The sequence below is a fragment of the Cucurbita moschata genome, unplaced genomic scaffold (genome assembly GCF_002738365.1).
Source record: "Cucurbita moschata cultivar Rifu unplaced genomic scaffold, Cmos_1.0 Cmo_Scf00009, whole genome shotgun sequence".
Lineage (NCBI taxonomy): Eukaryota > Viridiplantae > Streptophyta > Magnoliopsida > Cucurbitales > Cucurbitaceae > Cucurbita > Cucurbita moschata.
The window spans coordinates 1,105,662-1,126,056 of record NW_019268525.1 but is presented as its reverse complement, the minus strand read 5'-3'; the positions used below and the strand labels follow the sequence as shown (position 1 = coordinate 1,126,056).

General features: G+C 34.4%; 4 protein-coding genes, 2 long non-coding RNA genes and 1 other non-coding gene across 9 annotated transcripts; 2 read left to right on the top strand and 5 right to left on the bottom strand.

Annotated features, from left to right (window-relative positions):
• Nucleotides 1-700: 700 nt before the first annotated feature.
• Nucleotides 701-772, bottom strand: TRNAK-UUU. The gene has a single exon. It is a non-coding gene; the product is annotated as a tRNA-Lys (tRNA).
• Nucleotides 773-1,577: 805 nt separating this feature from the next.
• On the bottom strand, nt 1,578-6,327 carry LOC111447732 (serine/arginine-rich SC35-like splicing factor SCL30). Of its 3 annotated transcripts, XM_023087048.1 has the most exons (9): nt 6,216-6,323; nt 5,795-5,878; nt 5,442-5,616; nt 5,204-5,281; nt 3,636-3,797; nt 3,370-3,407; nt 2,425-2,500; nt 2,164-2,349; nt 1,578-1,920 (listed from the first exon to the last, which is right to left on the bottom strand). In XM_023087048.1, the coding sequence occupies exons 3-9, from the start codon at nt 5,606-5,608 to the stop codon at nt 1,797-1,799; spliced, it is 831 nt and encodes a 276-aa protein (XP_022942816.1). In that variant the 5' UTR covers nt 5,609-5,616; nt 5,795-5,878; nt 6,216-6,323; the 3' UTR covers nt 1,578-1,796. The 3 variants fall into 3 exon arrangements, with proteins under 3 accessions (XP_022942816.1, XP_022942812.1, XP_022942815.1); XM_023087044.1 differs by lacking the exon at nt 5,795-5,878 and having other exon boundaries at nt 6,216-6,327; XM_023087047.1 differs by lacking the exon at nt 5,795-5,878 and having other exon boundaries at nt 5,442-5,623; nt 6,218-6,326.
• A 655-nt stretch (nt 6,328-6,982) lies between these two features.
• Nucleotides 6,983-7,946, top strand: LOC111447604. Its single transcript, XM_023086854.1, has one exon. It carries the CDS (start codon nt 7,065-7,067, stop codon nt 7,788-7,790), a length of 726 nt encoding a protein of 241 aa, XP_022942622.1. The 5' UTR covers nt 6,983-7,064; the 3' UTR covers nt 7,791-7,946.
• Nucleotides 7,947-9,920: 1,974 nt separating this feature from the next.
• On the bottom strand, nt 9,921-12,609 carry LOC111446918 (actin-97-like). The gene is made up of 5 exons (XM_023085844.1): nt 12,434-12,609; nt 11,650-11,719; nt 11,140-11,533; nt 10,277-10,890; nt 9,921-10,192 (listed from the first exon to the last, which is right to left on the bottom strand). The coding sequence occupies exons 2-5, from the start codon at nt 11,707-11,709 to the stop codon at nt 10,127-10,129; spliced, it is 1,134 nt and encodes a 377-aa protein (XP_022941612.1). The 5' UTR covers nt 11,710-11,719; nt 12,434-12,609; the 3' UTR covers nt 9,921-10,126.
• A 937-nt stretch (nt 12,610-13,546) lies between these two features.
• Nucleotides 13,547-14,922, bottom strand: LOC111446915 (dof zinc finger protein DOF3.6-like). Its single transcript, XM_023085839.1, has 2 exons — nt 14,738-14,922; nt 13,547-14,621 (listed from the first exon to the last, which is right to left on the bottom strand). Exons 1-2 carry the CDS (start codon nt 14,774-14,776, stop codon nt 13,731-13,733), a joined length of 930 nt encoding a protein of 309 aa, XP_022941607.1. The 5' UTR covers nt 14,777-14,922; the 3' UTR covers nt 13,547-13,730.
• Nucleotides 14,923-15,274: 352 nt separating this feature from the next.
• Nucleotides 15,275-15,703, top strand: LOC111447632. Its single transcript, XR_002711299.1, has 2 exons — nt 15,275-15,326; nt 15,410-15,703. It is a non-coding gene; the product is annotated as an uncharacterized LOC111447632 (long non-coding RNA).
• A 3,084-nt stretch (nt 15,704-18,787) lies between these two features.
• Nucleotides 18,788-19,582, bottom strand: LOC111447697. The gene is made up of 2 exons (XR_002711315.1): nt 19,159-19,582; nt 18,788-19,066 (listed from the first exon to the last, which is right to left on the bottom strand). It is a non-coding gene; the product is annotated as an uncharacterized LOC111447697 (long non-coding RNA).
• Nucleotides 19,583-20,395: the final 813 nt, after the last annotated feature.

Below are 20,395 nucleotides of genomic sequence, written 5' to 3'. Positions count from 1 at the left end.
TTTTTTTTTTTTTTTTTTTTTTTTTTTTTTTTTTTTTTTTTTTTTAATATAAGAGATATTTTAAAATTCCAATTAATTAATAAATTTGGATAATCTGAGACATAAAATAAGTTTTATTTATTTATTGTTTTGAATGTCCTAAGAACAATGAATGGCGTTTGAGATATAAAATTAATTGTTAAGGCTCCTTTGATATATATATATATATATATATTTTTTTTTTTTTAGTTTTAGAAAATTGTGTTTTTTATTTGACCATATTTATTATTTGGACAAAATTATAAATTTTACTTCTTTTTCTCTCTCTTTTTTCTTTTTTTATAACACCTAACGTAAAACTTTATTTAATTTATTGTCTTTTAGTTAATTGTGTATGGGTTACCTAAATTGATTATAACATCAATTTTGATTTTTTTTTTCAGATATTTGTATAAGAAGAGAAAAATAGAAATTCATTTCCAGTATTTTATGATTATTTTGAAAGGCCAAAATAGGTTAGAAAGTGATAGGTAACGGACAACAAAATTTTTAATAATTTAAAGTAAATTTTACAAGTTCATATACCTTTTTTTAGATATAAAATTAGGCATGCTTAAAAATTGCATATATTCTATATTAAAAAATAAGTTTACAACTTCAAAAAATAATTTAATTAAATTTATTTTTCCAAAAACAAATAAATTAAAAAAATAGAAATGTTCGCCGTCTGTGGGGATCGAACCCACGACCACGTGGTTAAAAGCCACGCGCTCTACCACTGAGCTAAGACGGCTTACACGATATGATTTATAAACAAATATAATAATTATTTAATATATTCCCTCCACACTTCCACTCATTTTATAGATTCTTAAAAAAAAATAAAGCTTAAACCTACGAATTTGCTAATTATGATTTGGATAACATCTAAGCTCTTTAATCTAATTATTTTGCTAGATAGTAGTTATGCCTTTAATCTAAGCTTTTTAAGGTTGAGTGACGGCTTCGCCCTAAGTGCAGCTCTTTCTGCTCATAGCAACAGTATGAAAAGCGGATTAATCGTATTCTAGACCGGAACAATGAACCTATTCAACCCCTTACTATTAGAGGAAAAACGGAACCTAGATAATAATTTTTATTTTATATGTTAAACTATGATCTAGTAGAATTTTGGTATCACTTATTTACTCTTTACAATAATTTGATATAATTATTAAACGTAAGAGAAGTTAATCATTTTTATTTAAATATGGAAAGCTTAGCCCTCAATTCAGATATAAAGGAACTTCGTGAGCTTATATTTATAGTGAATAAAAAAATAATTAGATTAACTAGAATTTCACAAATGATCTAAATTCAATCAAGCTCTCCAACCCAAGAAAAATGATCATAAACTACACCGCAGCTTTGTCGGTACACAATGCAAGTTGAGAGAATAAGCAAAGTCAGAACTCAAAACAGCATAATGCGGAGGAAAGGCTGGTGAAGAACATTATGGAGTGCCACCATCTTATGAGATATCAATACCTTTGTATGGGTATTATATCATGAATGGGACGGGTCACCATCTCACCGACGATGCTGAGTGAGACATCGATGAAGAAGAAGAGCTTGCACAATCCAGAAAACTAGTACAAGGGATTGGATGGTCTACCCTTTGCAATGTTAAAACTTCAAATGAAAGCACAAAGTAAATTGCCCAGATCCTGAAAATCCCAACACTAGGAACATCTAACAAGATACAATCTTGGAATTTTCTAACTTGAGACTAACAAATCTTACATGTTAGAAACGAAGGTTTACATCATCTAGAAAATTCATCTACCATGTCTTGGTGAAGCATCAGCAGAGCGGGATCGGGACCCGGAAGGAGACCTTGATGTTCTACCAGGAGAAGACCTCCAGTCAGCTCGTGCATCCTCTCCTTCAAATGCAGGCTTGCTAAAGAAAAAATAGGATTGACAAATAAATAAAGCAGAACAGGACGCACTTTTATAGTAGCATAGTAAACAAAGATGAGAAAATTAAGTTTAAGCGAACTGAAAGTGAACATTCTCAATAATGAGACTAGCATATGCTATAAGCAATGCATGCAAAAACACAGAAACAAGAAAACACTAAAACTAGCTGCATATTGAGGTGCTCCCAAAAAGCAACAAGCCATCGGTAAATCATTCAACTTACTCATGATATCCATTTCCATCGTGATCGTGACCACCAGCATTATCATAACCTGGAGAATATACTTGATGACTCCTCTCACCATCTCGCTCACGAGGAGCACCTCTTGGTGATCTGGGGTAGTCTGCATGACGCCTATCGGGGGAAAGAGAATAGTTGCCTCGCCATCTCGGAGCAGGAGAGTATGACCTGGCAATTGCATTTGGCACCTTTACTACCAAAACCATAAATAAAAGATGGAACATTCTGTTTTAAATAGATTACCTTGATCGATATCTACTTGAACCTGAAGGACGATGGGGGGAGCGTGATCGAGACACTGAACGAGATCTAGAACGCCCTATATTGTCAACAAAAAAAAAATCATGATCAATTACATCCTGAAACTACGCTTTGATCATTGAACACAGTAATCTAATATGGACATGTTTTGTCTACTACAATAGTTAATGATTGATTTGATTCCAAGCTTTAGTGTGTGTTCTACAATAATCTATAATATCCACGAACAAATTGAATGTACAAAGTTTTGTATTTTTAATTCAATCAGTTAACAAAACCTGCAAGACGGAAAATTATCAAATTCATAACAAACGAGCTGCAATTAGGCTCACAGAAACAAAAGAATTATTATAGGCTTACATTTACACCTAATAAAAGCTACATGGGGATGCCCATATGGGAACAAAAGGTTTAGAGACAATATATCCACATAAAAGCATCAAACTAGGGGCGGGGGGGAATGTTTGAAGGATCGATCAAAAACCAAAATTCCTCAGGATGTAGCATGTGAGGAACTTCTCAGTTCATTTCACACAAAAAAAAAGGCCCATATAAAGGATATTATATGACCACTGAACTTAGAGCTTATAAATAAGCTCGATTGCTTGGGTTGTTACATAAATAACCAATCCTAAATCTTTAGATAAGTCAAAGAACAACCTAACATGTTAGAAATATATCCCATATACTACAGATCATCAATAGCTGCTACAAGCTGTTGTGTCCAAGAGTTCCATAACAAGAAGTAATGTTATACTCTTCTTTTCTTGAAAAATCTAGAAGTAGAAGTAACATGAACTAGAAAAATGAGAAAAATTCATAAGAGATCTTCTCACTGAACTAATTTTGGTTGGAGTACTCATTTACATATAAAGATTATTTAAAAGAAGACACATCAAATTTGAAGAGAGACTACTGTACCCATACCATAATAAGAACGCCGTCCACCATAGCCAGATGGTCCCCTACAGAAAGGGAAAATAGAATAGTAAAGCATAAGTAACTCGCAACTAAATAAAAATCGTAAAAGATTACTTTCCATTGAACACAGTGAATGAAGAATGAAAAAACAGGAGTTTTGGATTGTAAAAATAAGATGGATTACTTTCAGTTTAACAGAATGTCAGGTGGATTGTAAAATTATACTCTTGAAAGAATGGAGAAAAAGAGGTAACTGAGAATACACAAACTACCTTCTACTCCTTTGACGCATCTGTTCTGGCCTCTTCCTCGACTCTGCAGCAAGGACCACAGTAATCTCCCTACCAGCAAATTTTTTCCCATTCATATGATACTGAGCTTCAGAGGCCTCATAAGGATCAACAAACTCCACAAACGCAAATCCTCGTGGATCACTGCAAAGAATTCAAACAAAATGCTTATGATAAAAAGAAGAAACTAATTCTGGACAAAAATATTGGGTAAAGACTGAATCATCACATTAGTATTATTTTCATGCCTAAAAGGATTCAGGGAGCCATAAACTAAATAGCTTTCTTTTCATATCCAATATTAGCTTCAGACAGCTTCCTTCAAAGCTGAGGCTGAAGTTATATAAAGCAGCTGATTTCAAAGTTTAGTAGCTAACCTTCTCTTTACAATCAAGCATGAAAGAGGCAAGAGACTTGAAAAATCTTCATATTCTTGAAACTATAAGCACTTCGTTTCAATGTAACTTGACTTGAAAAATCTTCACATTTCTTGATATAAGTACTTGAAACCAACAATTCATGACTTGAAAATTCTTCAAATACTTGGAAACACACGAAGCACTTGAACAAACATTCCACAACCTTAAAACCTTCACCTTGTTGGCTTCAATTGCTCAAGAATCTATCTTCTTCCTCATCAACTTCTGTTGATGAAGTAATTATCTAAGATCTCCTCAGAGAGAGACACCCTCATTTCGATATTACTCTTTACATTCTTGATGAGCAATATGTTAGGCAGTGAAAAGTAGTACACCCTCATTAATAGGGGCTTGGGCTTGTTTTAACTTCAAAGTTCAAACCAACATACCCCCTGACAAAGCAGTTCAAAATTTAACACACTATGAAATGGGAATAAAATTCACCTAGAAAAAAATAAGGTCTGGTGAAATTTCATTTGACATTTTTCATCCTCTTCATTCCCAAACTATGAATAGCAAACCCAACCGGAAGTTCCATGATATCTAAAAATTCCTCTACAAATTTAGAACTCGGTGCACAAATGTACACCCTCAAGAATTGATCAAGATCAAATAGTTGTAAAAAAAATCCCCTGAAAATTGCATGAGTATTTCATCTTGTGTATGAAGACACGAGTTTTTTCCCCCAGAAAGAAGAAAAATAAAGTTAGAGATTGTTCTGAAAATAGAATCTTGAATTGCAAAAGTGAAAAGCTTTAAACGTACTCCATATATTTCAACTTTCACCATTTATTGGCAAGCTTAGTATTATGACACATGGCAGAGAGCATTAAACAAGAGTGAATGATCGTGCTCAATTTCTAGCGAAAGAGGCTTGGCTTGATGCTTAATCAGTAAATCTAAATCGCCACCTGAACCCTGTTTGAGGTTAATTTTATCAAATCTTTGTGCAACTTGGTGCTCAGAAGTTAAGATATTAACCATAAAAAGACGTGTCCTTACCTAACTCGCAAGGAATGTAAAAGTACACCTTCAGAAATAAAGTTGAATAACAACTAAATAAATCCAATCACATACCATGGTTGGAGCAGTGTGAACAATAAATAAGAAAAATAAACACCAGATGCTTACCCTGTGTAATAATCCTTTGGAATATACACATCTCGCACAAGTCCAAACCTCTCAAATGGAGCTCTAAGCTCCTCTGGCCTGCAAGTACCAATATAACCAGAAGGCAAGTTGTTAAAAATCAGTGAGAGAAAACAACAAATTCCTGAAGTAGAACAGTAGTATTAAAACCAAAATTAGAACAAAGCACTAGGGTAATTGGAAAAGAAAAGAAGGAAAAAAAAAGTGGCCAAATCCTGACCTGCAATCCATAGGAATATTTCTAACCAAAAGGCTACCGTGAGACTGTTCCCTTTGTCTTCCATACCCACCGCCGCCGCCGCCATATCCCCTCCCGGGGGGGCTTCTTCCTCGACCACCATATCCTCTCCTTGGAGGACTATGATATGGTGGACTGTATCTTCTCATGTTTCAACCTATCCAAAACAATACCAGGTAAGGTCAGCAACTAAGATGCATGTCGTCAAAATTTCATATCTATTCAAACCAATAACTTCCTGGCAAAGAAAAATAATAAAAATTAAAATGAAGAACGAATAAAACCAACGAAACCCACACATCATCCTAAACTGATAACAGCTTCGACTGTCATACCCTAAAACACAATTCACAGGCTCAGGTTTCCGATTCGACAGCTAAACCTTTCAACTGCCTGTTTTCAAACTCCAGATAGCTAGGCTACATGAAACATATTAAAGTTTTGAAGATAACAAACCAAGACGAGAAAAGGCATGAAAATCGACTAAATGAATAACGAATCGAGAATGTTCGACGAAGAGGCTCATCTCTACACTTCTCCCAAATTTTTTTCGATGGAAACTGAAAGAGATAATTCAGATGAACAGAAAACCTAAAAAAAAAAACTAATTCCAAACGATCGAAACAAAGAAATTGGGTATAACAACCATTGATAGGTTTCATGTCGGTTTGGGTTCGATCAGGAAATAATGCGAAATCTTCATCTATACATTGAGAAACAAAATAAAGAAACCATAAATCGAAAGTGCATAATTACCAGAAGGAAGGAGACGGAAGACGAGAAAATGCAGAGAGAAATTTTCCCCTCGATCTGATTTCTGTAAGGTCTGGGGACCAAGAAGACTTCGACGGTAGGGTTTAGCATTTTATATCTGCGTTTGTTCAAATGCGAATCTATATAAAAAAAAAATAAAAATAAAAATTAAAGTATAAATTTTGACACCATTTTTCAGGACAAAAAATAATATAATAAATATCATAATTAAATATTTTGGTTCGTTTTATTTTAAATAATGTTTAACATTTTTTTTATGGAATATTATTAAATTTATTATTGTTCTACCTTCTTTTTAATACAACTAGAAAAATGAAAATTATTCATTAAAATATTCTTTTATTTATATATATATACACGTTAATACGTGCTTCAATAAAATTAAATTTGTATAGATTTAATAGAGTTTTTAGATATTTTTACATTTTTTTAATATAAGTCGGTTGGATTATAAATTTAAGATATATATATATATATATATATATATATATATATAATTTATAATTAAGAATAATTCCCATTAAAAATATCATCCTAAAATTACTGGACAAAAAAAGGGGGGAAATAACAGAATTCCATTTTTAAAATTATTTAATTACTACAGTAAAATTAGAAAAGAAAAAAAAAAGAGGACTAAAATTGAAAAATGACAGGAAAAAAAAAACAGAAAAACGACATATGTGTCGAGGATAAAAATGAATGTTTATTTTAATTTAAAAAAGTGGATATATATACGCAATTTAATTTGTTTTGTTTTTGCCCCAAAAAAGAAGAGGCCATAACCAGAGCTTCAAATCCAGAACTCTCCGACGGTTGAAAACAAGGAAAAATATGGAAAATAGAGAGAAGAAGAACGATAACAATAACAAGAAACAAAAGCATCGCCACCAATCAGGCGGCGCCACCGCCAATCCAGCGCTTACCGATTTCTCCTTCAAGCCATCTACCGCTGTCAAAGGTCTCCGATTCGGCGCACAATTCGTTGTCAAATCCTTCACAATTCGCCGAGCCTGGCCTCTTGAATTCCTTCAGCTACTTTCTCTGCCGCCGCACCACGACGGCAATACCGACAGCGACAATAACAACCAAAATCGCCTTCCGTTCAATTCCACTGCCGTGTTCCTGCCGACGAATTTCACGATTCTGGCGCACCACGCTTGGCACAATCTGACGCTCGGCCTCGGCACGAAGAAATCGAAGGTGATTCTGTTTGTGTTCGAGACGGAGGCTTTGAAGGCTGCCGTCGGCCACAGGTGGCCGGCGGAAATGACTCTCGGCGATGTGAATCGACGGCTGATTCGGGGACTGAGCGGCTGTGAGATGGCTAGGTTTAAATTTAGAAAAGGTTGTTTAACTTTTTACGTGTATGCTGTCCGCGAAAGAGGATGCTTCGGATTCTCCGCCGCCGATGATTTGAAACGGATTTTGCAGGCCGTTATTGCGCTGAATGATTTTTTGGACTACACCGCCATGCTCGCGTTGCCGCATCAGAGAACTATCAGTTACGGCGGTGCCGGTAGCAGATTTAAGCCGCCGCCGGTTACCGTTGTTCATTGAATCCCGCTTCTCCTCTGCTTCTTTTTCTCTCTAAAACCTGATCCCTGAATTTCGTCCTCTGTTCATCTGTTTGGAATTGTAATTTTCCATCATTTTTCCCTGAAAATAATGTAAATTAAATCGTCAAATAAAGGGGAGAGTTCCGATTATAACAAACATTTTCCGTGTTTTTTTCCTGGTAATGTAACCATATTAAATAAATATTTCACGAGTTTAATTTAAGAACTAGAATGTAAATTCTCGTTGATATTCATAACATTTGAATAAACTGATACAAGCCCCAATTAATATCTACAAATAAGTAAAATATAAATTAATTAAAAGTTGATAATAAAATAAAATATACTACAAATCAAATCAAGAAGAAATAATAGTAAGATATAATTTATAACGAATATATTCTCCAAATATTATATTTCAATAATTTTTTACAGAATTTTGTATGATATTTTTATCAATTTGTGACCTTTTTTTAAGTATAAATTAATTTGTCTAATTTTTAGGATTATCAATAAGAGTAAAAAAAAATAATCTCACTGTTGCAGTAACTGGACAACGATTGTGTAACACTTGTTCTAACTTAGTGAACAAGTTAGCCATGAGAAATTCAGATGTCGTGGACAACGTCGACGTATCGGACCTCGAATCATGTTTGCAAGAAATATTTTAAAAAATGTAAGTAACAAAAATAAATTTGAAAAAAATGAAGAAAGTAACGTCACGCGGCTATAAGTAAATAAAACATATTAGGTAGATACCTAAATCATAAAGCTTAAGATATTAAGGTTTGAATGAATTTCTTGGAGTTGGCTTTGTGTGTATTTGATTTGCACGTCAACTTTTAGGGAGCAGTTGACACATAAATGGAACAGTTACTATTTCTTCTTATGTCATTTGAATATGAGGCCTTAAATAAAATGGGTTTCTCTTCAATTGTTCTTCAACCAAAATGGAACACTCTTATTTCCATGAATTGAAGAAGAAAGCTTGTTTCTTCCTCAAAGAACATCTCAAAATCGCTCGTTTGGCTCTTACTGATGTTACTCATGCACAATTGTAAATTTTTCTTCTACTTTCGCCGCTCGAGAATATATATCTGAGCTAGTTAAACTATACTGTTGAATGTTTTAGGTTAACAGAAGAAGCAACGAGTGGGAATCCATGGGCACCGGATTCACCGAGCATGAGAGAGATAACAAAGGCAAGTTTTGAAGTTGATGAGTTTTACAGAATTGTGGAGATTCTTCACAAGAGGTTTGTTTTATGAGTTTTAGTTTGTAGTAAATGTGGTAATGTTATTATATTTATGAAGATGATTTCATTCGTGGGGGCCAAATTCTCAGACTGGAGAGATTTGAGGCAAGGGAATGGAGAGCATCGTATAATGCAGTGATATTGGTAGAACATGCTCTAACACATGGCCCATACAGCTTTGCAAAGGAATTTGCAAATGATAGGGCTGTTTTGAGGGAGATGGAGGGCTTCCACTTTGTTGATGACAAAGGGTTAGTTTCCTATTGTTATCTTGATCTTTAAGTTCTCTATTCTAAACCAAAAAAATATATATATATATGCAGATTCAATTGGGGAGAGAGTGTGAGAAAATTAAGTGCCAGAGTTCTCAAACTTCTGGAAGAAGAAGATTTTCTAATACAGGAGAGAATCAAAGCTCGTAATCTTACACGTGGAATCCAAGGATTCGGAAGCTTCAGCCATGAATCACATTTCGACAGATTCAATCGGAAGCAACACGAGTATGAGTATAATGGAACTAGAAACCTCTCCTTAATAGAGACGAGACAAGGGAGCGGGGATTGGAAAGGAGTCGGAAAATGGGAGGAGGCAGCTGATTGGGAGGAAGTTTCCCAATCTCTAATTTCTTCTGTATTATAATGGACAGCCCTTTGTTTCACAATCCTTCAAAGTACAATATGAGGTTCTTGAAAAAAAAACAAAGAATGGAGTATCCATAAATAATATTTTATCAAGTACGGTACTACTTGATAAAATTATATTACATACATAAATTGATTCAGAAGAACAACAACATAAAAATGAAAACAACCCACATAAATCTAAAACCCCTATCCCTTCACAGATTTAGAGATAAATCTTGTGGGAGAATAAATAAATTAATTATAAAACATATGAAAGAATTTGAACCATTTTAGCAATCAAAATTTAGGCCTTCTTATGGGCTCCAAAATTTGAGTGACAGAAGGAATAAACAAAGCTAAGGTGAAAGAGGGGAGGAGCTGAAAAACGCTTCCATTTCAGAAGAAAACACACCATTTTTTGCTCCAATCTCTTCACCAATGAATCTTTCTATTCTTCCTTTAGAAGCATTTCCTGTGCACAATCGACGGTCCAGATTCATCATACTCTGCCTTGGCAATCCACATCTGCAATCCAAAGGGGTAAAATGTTAGTTTGTTTTGTTTTAGTTCTTATCTACTAGTAATTGGCATTGGAGTGTAGAAAACAACCTGTTGGAAGGTGCTAAGGGATGCCAGGATGGATCCTCCAATCCAGACACTGTACTTTCTCTCAGGCGGCGCCACGACCTTTATCTTCATGCTGCTAGGGGCGAGGGCAGAGATTTCCTTGCTCATTCTATCAGCGATGCCGGTGAACATGGTCGAACCACCAGATAGGACAATGTTGCCATACAGGTCCTTTCTGATATCCACATCACACTTCATGATGGAGTTGTATGTAGTCTCATGAATGCCTGCTGCTTCCATTCCTATCATGGAAGGTTGGAAAAGAACTTCAGGACATCTGAATCTCTCCGATCCGATGGTGATCACCTGTCCATCAGGCAATTCATAGCTCTTTTCGACAGACGAGCTGGTCTTGGATGTCTCCATCTCCTGTTCATAATCAAGGGCAATATATGCCAGCTTTTCTTTCATATCTCTCACAATTTCCCGCTCTGCAGATGTGGTGAAAGAGTACCCACGCTCAGTGAGGATTTTCATCAGGTTATCTGTGAGATCACGACCCGCCAGATCAAGACGAAGGATGGCGTGTGGGAGGGCATACCCCTCGTATATAGGAACCGTATGACTGACACCATCACCAGAGTCCATCACAATTCCTTCGAAGACAAACACAAAGAACGAGTAAGCCAAGGCCAAACACGCAACAAATTCTACTGAAAAATCTTGTTCAGACTGTCAAGGAAAGAACACAACTATGTCCAATTTATGTCAAAACAGAACACGTGTATTATTGTCACTTTCAAAGTATGTCTGAACAATTAAAGTTGCATGGCAGCACTAGCCTCCTATGAGTTGAATAAAATTAAAACACTCACCAAGTAAAATGATTGAAGTGGGCTACTTACCAGTTGTACGTCCACTTGCATACAAGGAAAGAACAGCTTGAATGGCCACGTACATGGCTGGAGTATTGAATGTCTCAAACATGATTTGTGTCATCTTCTCACGATTGGCCTTCGGATTAAGAGGAGCCTCGGTTAGGAGAACTGGGTGTTCCTCTGGTGCAACACGAAGCTCATTATAGAAAGTATGATGCCAAATCTTTTCCATGTCGTCCCAGTTACTAACAATACCATGCTCAATTGGATATTTCAGTGTCAAAATACCACGCTTGGATTGAGCCTCATCACCAACATAAGCATCTTTCTGACCCATCCCAACCATCACACCAGTGTGGCGAGGACGACCTACGATACTAGGAAACACAGCTCTTGGAGCATCATCTCCAGCAAACCCAGCCTAGAATTCAACACAAAATCATTATTTCCTCTTAGATGAACACTGAGTTCACTGCCATTTAAACAGTGACTGCAGATAATTTATTAAGATATGTATAACTTTGTAACTCTTAATACCTTGACCATTCCCGTTCCATTATCACAAACGAGAGGCTGAATATCCTCAGAATCTGCCATCTTCTAATACCTGCGAGAAGAAAATGCAAGTTAGAAATTTGAACAAGCAACAAAAGGAAATTTAAATATCAAGTGCATCCTTCGTTCCTTTCAAGAATATACACTTCTTAGCCAGAAAAAACTGTCTACACCTACAATTTGTCTACTTATTAACCAAATAGAGTGTGGAATTGGTTATACTTGTAAAGGATACCCCCTAGTCCCTTCAAATTGCAACACCATAAAAAGATATCTTCTCCTCATTGAACTTTAGTAATCGAACAACATACATCTGCAATTCTTAAATATTTACAATAGGTACAATGGAGAAATGAAATGATCTGCCAATTGATTCTACACGTACGGAAGCTGTTTCCAGAAAACGATCAAGAAATCAATTTCATTCTTCCAGATTTCCACGACGCATGGACGCTCAAACGAAATATAAAAACACAAGCATCTCCACGTCCAAAATCCGCATTCCAACACGAAACAAACAAATAAGCGCGAACCAAAAAAATCCACCACATTCTCATTCCTCTTCCATTTCTTTCATCCAATAATTCATTCAAACATCAAACGTCCACAAAACAAAACAACATAATCAAAATGCACAACAACAATAGAAACAATCAAATAAGCGGCAGATTAATCCAAACCACAAACAATAAACAAAACAAGACAACAGATGATAAACAAAAACTCAAACATAGATCAAAACATGAGAGAGAAATGAGAATTAGACCTTTAGACAATGCGATGCGATCCAAATGGAGGAGTGAAAGGGAAGAACGAAAGCGAGGGAAAAACAGAGAGAGAGTGAGAGAAGAATTTAAAGGAGGAAACGGAGAAGACGGATTGGATGAAGGGAGGGAGATTTAATATGAACCGTTGGATCCACGAGAACGCGTCCATTGCTGGGACTCATTACCACCTCTTGGCCACACCACCTTCCGGTTTTCTAGTCTTTTTCTTTTTTTCATTGCTTTCTTCCCTTACTATTTTTGTTTTTATATATTCAACAAAAACAATAATAAAAAATCCCTTATTTATTTATTTCTATTTTTTTTTTTAACTTTCAAAAAATTATATTCTAAATTATACACCATCATAAACCTTTTTTTTTTTAATAAATTATTGTCCACCGTTAACATAAGGAGTCCGAGAACGTCGATATAGAACATAAGTAATTATCGAGATTGTAGAAGGAGCTTGAGATTGAAGACTATCTAATATATTTTAAATTCAAAATTCATACAATCTGGTCGAGAGTATATATCTTAATCGTCTTACGTGTCTCTCTATTTGTCGTTTCTCACCCTTTAAGAAACGTTACCTAAAGTCGGTGATAACGATCAACAGTACCCTTAGTAAAAAAAACGACTCGAGAGCAAAACTATTTTAGAGTGTTTTGTTACTAAACATGTGTGTCAATTTTATCAAATCTAAACATTACTCGTAATATTGTAAAAAAAATATTCACTATAACTCAAAATTTTCACATAATGCTTCAAACACTCAAAATAAAATTTGTGTGTTCGGGTTTGGATTAAAGGTCTTATAGGACATCATTGGAGCCCAAAAATGGCCGATTTTAAGCATAAAATCAGCTCTGGGTTCATAAAACAAATGTATCTAACGATAACCACACAATCCAATACCTTTAATACCCTTTTTCGTTCTGGTTGAAAAGGGAACGAAATATTCCTTATAAGGATGTAAAAACTTCTCCCTGTACTCATCTAAAAGAAATTACAATACCTGCCAGCTGTATGTAACATTTTCTACTTAATACCATATCTAAATACCTTAGTTTAATAGATCATGCATTGAATTTCGAGAATACATAGCTAAAAACTTAGAGATAAAAAGAAATAAATCTCCAAATTCAAGTGCATAATCACAACACACATGTATCTACATATATATATATATAAATATAAAATTCAAAAAGCCTGCGAAGAGAAGCTGTGAAGATCTTTGTTTTCTACTTTGAACATTTTAATGACAAAAAGAGAGAAGTTCGGAAGGATTGAGGAAAATTACTGTCTGGATAAGTGTCCGGCGGAGGACGTAGCGAAGCTGTGAAGATCGGCGCCGGTGCTCCAAGCATTCGTGTCGCCGCCACCGACCCAGAATTGGAAATTCTTCCCCAAGTTCATTGCTTTACTCTCTTCCACCTTCACCGTCCCCGCCATCGTGATTCCGACGTTGTTCTCCATCTCTAATCTCGATAACTCGTTTAGATTGTATCGAGTCGTCGCGCCTTCTGGTGGGTCGAAAGTGTAAAGTATATTAGGTTGTTGATTATTAGCCAAGATAGGGAATTGCTGTGGTTGTTGTAATCTCCAATGGTCACCGTGAAATTCATGAATATCCGGTCCTCCGGCGGCGGCAGCGGCGGCGGCGCCACTGCTTGTTGGAGGTGGCGGCGGCGGAATTATCCCCAAGTTTAGGTAATTAGAGAAATTATGTAAAGATGACAAAAAGGGCAAATGGGGTTGAGCTGAAAGTGAAACTGCAGGCGTTGAATTAGCGGAGCTCGGTCGCTCGCCCGCCGTCGGAGACTTGGACCGATTCTGGGGTTTAGCCCTCTTGTTCCTCCGGCAGCCACCACCAACGGGAACATTCCTCAGCGCACCACCACGCGTCCAGTACCGACGACACGTCTTGCAAAAGTGGCGCGGCTGAGAAAGATTATAGTTATTAAAGTAACAGAATTTAGTATTGGGAGATTCACATCTAGGGCATTTTAATCCAGGCTCCGGTTGCGGAATCTTCGCCAACCGAGCACGATCGGTCATCGAAACCGGTCTAATCAACCCACCACCACCACCGCCACCGCCACCACCAGTACCTCCACCACCAGAAGGTGGCAGAGGTAGCAAAACCTGATCGGAATCCGGAGCAGTGTTATTTTGTTGTGTATTGAACTGGGAAAAACCAAAAAACAAGCAGGATTAAAGATGGAGTATATTCAAGAACAGATAAAATAAAATTAAAAAAAAAAAAAAAAAAGGTGGGAATTGTAGGGCTCGAAACCACTCACGGAAGGCCAGTTGGGAGGAGGATCCAAAGGGAAAACCATGGTAAAAGGTTAGTGATGGTGGAGAATCACATTTGCTGGGAAATGAGAGAAAGAAGATGGCCACCAAAGTAGGGTTTCTTTACTTTATGCCTTTCTCTCTCTAGATTCTAATTTGTTAGCCATGCATGGTGCTGTGGCTAGAGAGAGAAATTATAATATAAATTAAGCTTTTTAGTGGGTCTTTGAGGTGAGAGAAGGAATATTATTATTAACTAATTAATTAATTAATTAAAATATGAATAAATAAAAAGAAGATGAACAAAAATAAAAAAGGTGATGGGTGGAGGGAATACTCTGGGTGGAAGTGTCGCAATCGAATGTACCTTTGTTTCCACTATTACCCTTCTTTTGTTTTCTTCTTAATTATATTCTTTTATTATTTTCACTTTTTTCTTAATACTTCTTAATTAAGAAAACAAAATTAAAAATACATTTATTTCCAATAATTTATTTTCATAACGTTTGAGTATATTTTATTTATTTATTTTTAGTTTAGTGAAACTTNAACCAATACAATCTACGAGACGCAATTGCACGGTGTACCACTCAGGTAAAACCAAGCTCTAGTTTTCATTTACTTTACAACCATTTGTGAAGCATGAGGAAGAAAGATGAAGCTGTTGTTCATGGCAGGTGTATCCGAAGTCATGGACTGCAATATATGTGGCGCTGGACAACGTGGGAATGTGGAATTTAAGGTCGGAATTCTGGGCAAGGCAGTACCTGGGTCAACAGTTTTACTTGAGAGTTTACACGCCATCGACTTCATTGAGAGACGAGTACCCAATTCCAAAGAATGCTCTGCTCTGTGGAAGAGCCACTGGGAGACGAACCAGGCCACTCTAGGCTCTATCCTCTGAGCTCAACACAATCAAATGATTTGTCATGTCGTATCATATCATATTTAGTTCTTCTGGGAAGGATATTCACAAAAAAAAAAAAAAAAAAACGCACTATAAATGTATTTTTATTTTTTTATTTTAATTTAAAAGTATTTTTATATATATATATTTTTTAATTTAAGAGAATTATTAAAACGTTTGAAAATTGAATGAGTTTAGCCTTATTATGGTATTATACTTAAAATGCTATTATTTTTATAGTATTATACTTAAAATGCTATAAAAATATAATGTTAAGTCAACTATTGAAGTAAATTTGAAAATAAATAAATAAATGTTAGTGGTAACAATGGCTTTTTCTTTAATTAATTTTTTTAAAAAAAAGTGGAACCTTAATTAATTAAATTGAAGTGATTTGACGACAAGTCGACAATCAACAATGTCAAAATAATACAAAGGCTTAACTTTAATTAAAATATCCCATTTAAGGAATTCCGACCTGTCGCTCTGTGTAAAAAGGATAATTATTTTCCTAATCAAGTTAGGTGAGCCTTCAAGTTTTCTAAAAAGAAGATTAATTAACATTTAACTCAATCATAAAAAGTTAATTAACCTTCGTTTTTTTTTTTCATTTTGAATTAGATTGTATTATTGAAAAATTAAAATTATTATGAAAATTAAAAATATTTGACGTTTATAACCGATGTGTTTTGATGGATGAATGTTTGATATTTGAGATTAATGAAATTTTAATTATTAATGTAATATATGCCGTAGACAAGTAATATTTTTTAAAAAAAATAATACGATAACCTAATACAACTCAACTGAAGTTTTAATTGAAAAGATGAGATTTAATAAAAAAGGTAATAGGTAGTAAATTATTGGGGTGAGGCGGAGGCCGGCGGCGGCGGCGGCAGCGGCAGCATCGGATGCTCGTTGTCGGAAAAGTTAAAACACCAATCCATTTTGGGCGGTGGGGCCACTCAGTTCAAACATTATTAATGGCGAGATTTTAGCCTCGAGATTTAGTCATTTAATTTTGAGTGTTTAGTTAGAAATGAATCAATAATTATGGTCCTATTTCATTAATTGCCAAAATCAACGCATTAATTACCTGGTTGGTATTGTTTTGAGTAATATGTGTTAGTTGGACTGGGTTTGAACTTGGAACGGTTCAAACTGCAAATTCGATCTAAAGGTTGGCAGGTAACGTACATACCTCTACCTCATGGTACCTAATATTGACATGATTCGCTTCATCTTTAACCTAATTCATAACGCGAATGTAAGAATTTTTTATGACTAAATAAGGATGAGGTCGACTAGCTTCTCGACCATGTTATGATCGACTAGAGAGTGTTGGTATAACCACTCCACAGATCCTAATTTTTGTGACCTAGGTATTGCAACGAAAACGACAAGGAAGACGAAGCAAGATTCCCTCGATAAAATTTGAACTTAAAACTTCAAGAAAATGAGTAAACGTCAATTACCGCTTGATCAAGCTTATGTTGATTAGTTTAGTTTTAGTTTCAGCCAAATGGTCCATCAGGTTTCTCGAGAAATAATTAATTATATAGAAAAAAAAATCGGGTTTTAGATGGGGATATGCATGGGATAGGAACAAGGAGGGCCCTCGTGAATGGATACGCCTAATTTAAAAGCTGAAATTTAGTCTCAATCAATCATAAAAGAAAGGGAGGAAAAAAAAAAGGTGGTGGATGAATCCAAATCAATAATATTCTTACCTCTTTTAACACATTTCTTCAAATTTAAACACTCACAATAATAATAATAATTACTATTTTTAAAAAATATATATTTACAGCCAAATTTTATTAGACGTAAGTGTTATTTTTTTAATTTAAAAGAAATATTATATTATTTTTAAAGATAGTTTCATATGAAATAGAAAATCGATCAGTCTGTTGGACGAAAAGTTAACTTAGTCGAACATTCAAACTTAATCTATATAATCATCTCAATCACACCTACATCATTTTAGGTGATTGTCGTGTTATCTTATTTATCCAATATAATACGACTTTTTAAAAATAATATATTTTAAAATAAAAAAATATTTGACTTTTTACGTCTAATATTTAATTAATTTCTGATTTTTTAATATTTACTTAATTTCTTTAGTTAAAAGTGAAATTGTTTAGATTTTTTTTTTTAGAGGAAAATGCAGAAAATAAGAGAAATAAGTTTAAAATAATAATAAATAATAAATATATGTGAAAGGAGTTTTTGGGAACCGAAAAATAATAATAATAAAGATATGGAATCCAATTCTCGCATCAGATTCCATGTTGATTTTTGCAGAGGGAATGTATTTTACTTTTCTTATTAAAAATATATTTTTATGTCATTTTTTTATTTTTTATTTAAATACTTTATTGTTATTGCCATCCTATGTTCATTAAATTTTATAATGTATGTCTACCATTAATCTCCCAATAAGATACATCCAATATAAAATTTACTTTGTTTTTCTTTAAATTATAATTTAAAATTTGAAAAGATTCATTTTTAATTAATATAAATTGTATCTCATCTATGTTATTGTATATACAGTCAAAAGATAGCTTAAAAAATATAAACATTTAAATTATAATTTATATTTTTATTAAAAAATGATTTAATTAATAAACTTTATTAGCTTTTAAATTTTTATAATTTAATATATATATATTTTAAAATAGTTTATATTATAAAACTGACGTAATGGTATAAAATGATTTGACGTGGTAATAAACCATCTAGATTTATACGCACAAAAAATGTGGATATCATATCAAATCCACTTCATATCCTGAATTTTATATTTCGGAATAAGAACGATAGAAACTAAATCGTTACCTATTTTAATTTACAAAAATAATTAAAATTAAATTAGTACATGGTAAAATATAAAAAGATTAAAATCCGATTTGGGCCTTCTACTTGGACTGCCCAAACCTAATGCAAATGGGCTTGGTCTTTTAGAAGCCCAAGATAAAATTTTCCAAATGGGCTGGAAATTTTATGTATTTATTTTCTAATAATTTTTCAAATTTGTTACATTTTAAAATATTTTAGTTAATGCAAGATTAAATTGCGGGCGGTTCTGTACATGAATTAAAATTAAAATTAAATTATTGGTGATTTATGAAGATACTTTTAAATATAAATAATTTATCTGAAAATTCAGCTAAAAATTCAAATAAGTAATAAAAATCCAACGCAATGGCAAAAACACTCCATAAATTCAACGGTGTTCATCTTCTTCACAAACGAAAATTTGACAGATTTTCAGCTGATTGAAGTCCAAAATGAATTTCAACGAACTGATAGATACGCCATTGATTCAGCCTTGGATTGACGGTGGGTGTCGATTCCCAATGGGGTTCGGTCCTGAAGGATTCTTCCGACCGCTAGCTCTCACCTGTTCTCTCCCTTTCATCTTCTCTCATAGAAGCAAGATTTTCGATTCATGAGAAAAACAAGAAGATTTTGTCGAGAGTTGAATGTAAAAAGCAGAAGGAATCGACTCACTGTATCGACGAACATGAATTTTCTTCCCGGTTGCGCTTGTCTGGATTCAGCCGATTCAAAATGATTCACGAAGCCAATTGAATGAACGCATTGAGAAGATACGAGGAGGCCGAACAGGAGGTAAGCAAGAACTAGCGTTCTATTTTGCTCTGTCATTTGTCGATGCATTTCTATGTCGAATTGAGAAGCCAACTTCTGCCGATATTTATAAGCATGAGAATGTACATACATGTACAGTTATATTTCATTCGCAACATAATCATAGCTTATTTGAAGGATTTGAGATTTCGATCCAAATTGTGTCTGGGAATCCTATGCCAAAACAGATCTGTGATGTCGATTTCTGCGTCGTTTTTCGTTGACTTGAGTGTGCAATGAGTAATCATCTTGTAAAAACATTCATTCCCATTAAATTCATAGCATGCTTCCAAAATTTTCTCCACGCATGAAATCAAAAAATACTGGTTTTGTGTTCACTTTTCATTGTGCAGCATACCTGTTTGATGAAATGCCCCAATGACATTATTATGAGTTCTTCATCCTTTTTCTTCTTTTTCCAATTGATTTAGACCTTTAAGCTGCTTGTGAATGATTATCCCAAGTTCATCAAAGCAAGCACTGAAGTTGGTAACCTTGAATTTGTTGTGTTTTGTTCTGATCTGTTGTTCTTTTAAAGAACAAAAAGATGAGTAGATGTTCTTCTTGCTTTCTTATATGCTGTCTTTCTATTGATTTATTTACATTATATGGTGAATCCAACTCCAATTTTTTTGTTCTTTTTGGATTGAAAGATGTCACCTTAAAAGTAAGTTGGAGGTTAAAATTCAGCTAAATCTTCATCTTCTTTTAGTGTAATTCGACTATATTACTTTAAATCAGTTCATCTGTGGAGGAAGAACTAAGAATGAGACAATATATGATGATGTATTGGACAGTGCTTATAAAGTTTGATGGTGCATTTAGGCACTTGATTATGTTCCCTTTTAGGCCTTTTGTCTTCTTTCTTTTAGAATTTTATCAGGTGGGGTGCTTTTGATCCCTATCCTGCTTGTGCTTTGGACGCATTACAATCCAAATATAAAAACCCCGTTTTAGCCACTTTTTTGTGTTTTTCTTTAGCCACTGTTTTGGTTTTTTCCTTTAGGATAATAATAGAACTTTTTATTCGGAAAAGAATGTCTTGTTAGATGAACATGGCTCTCCACAATGGTATGATATTGTCTACTTTGAACTCGAC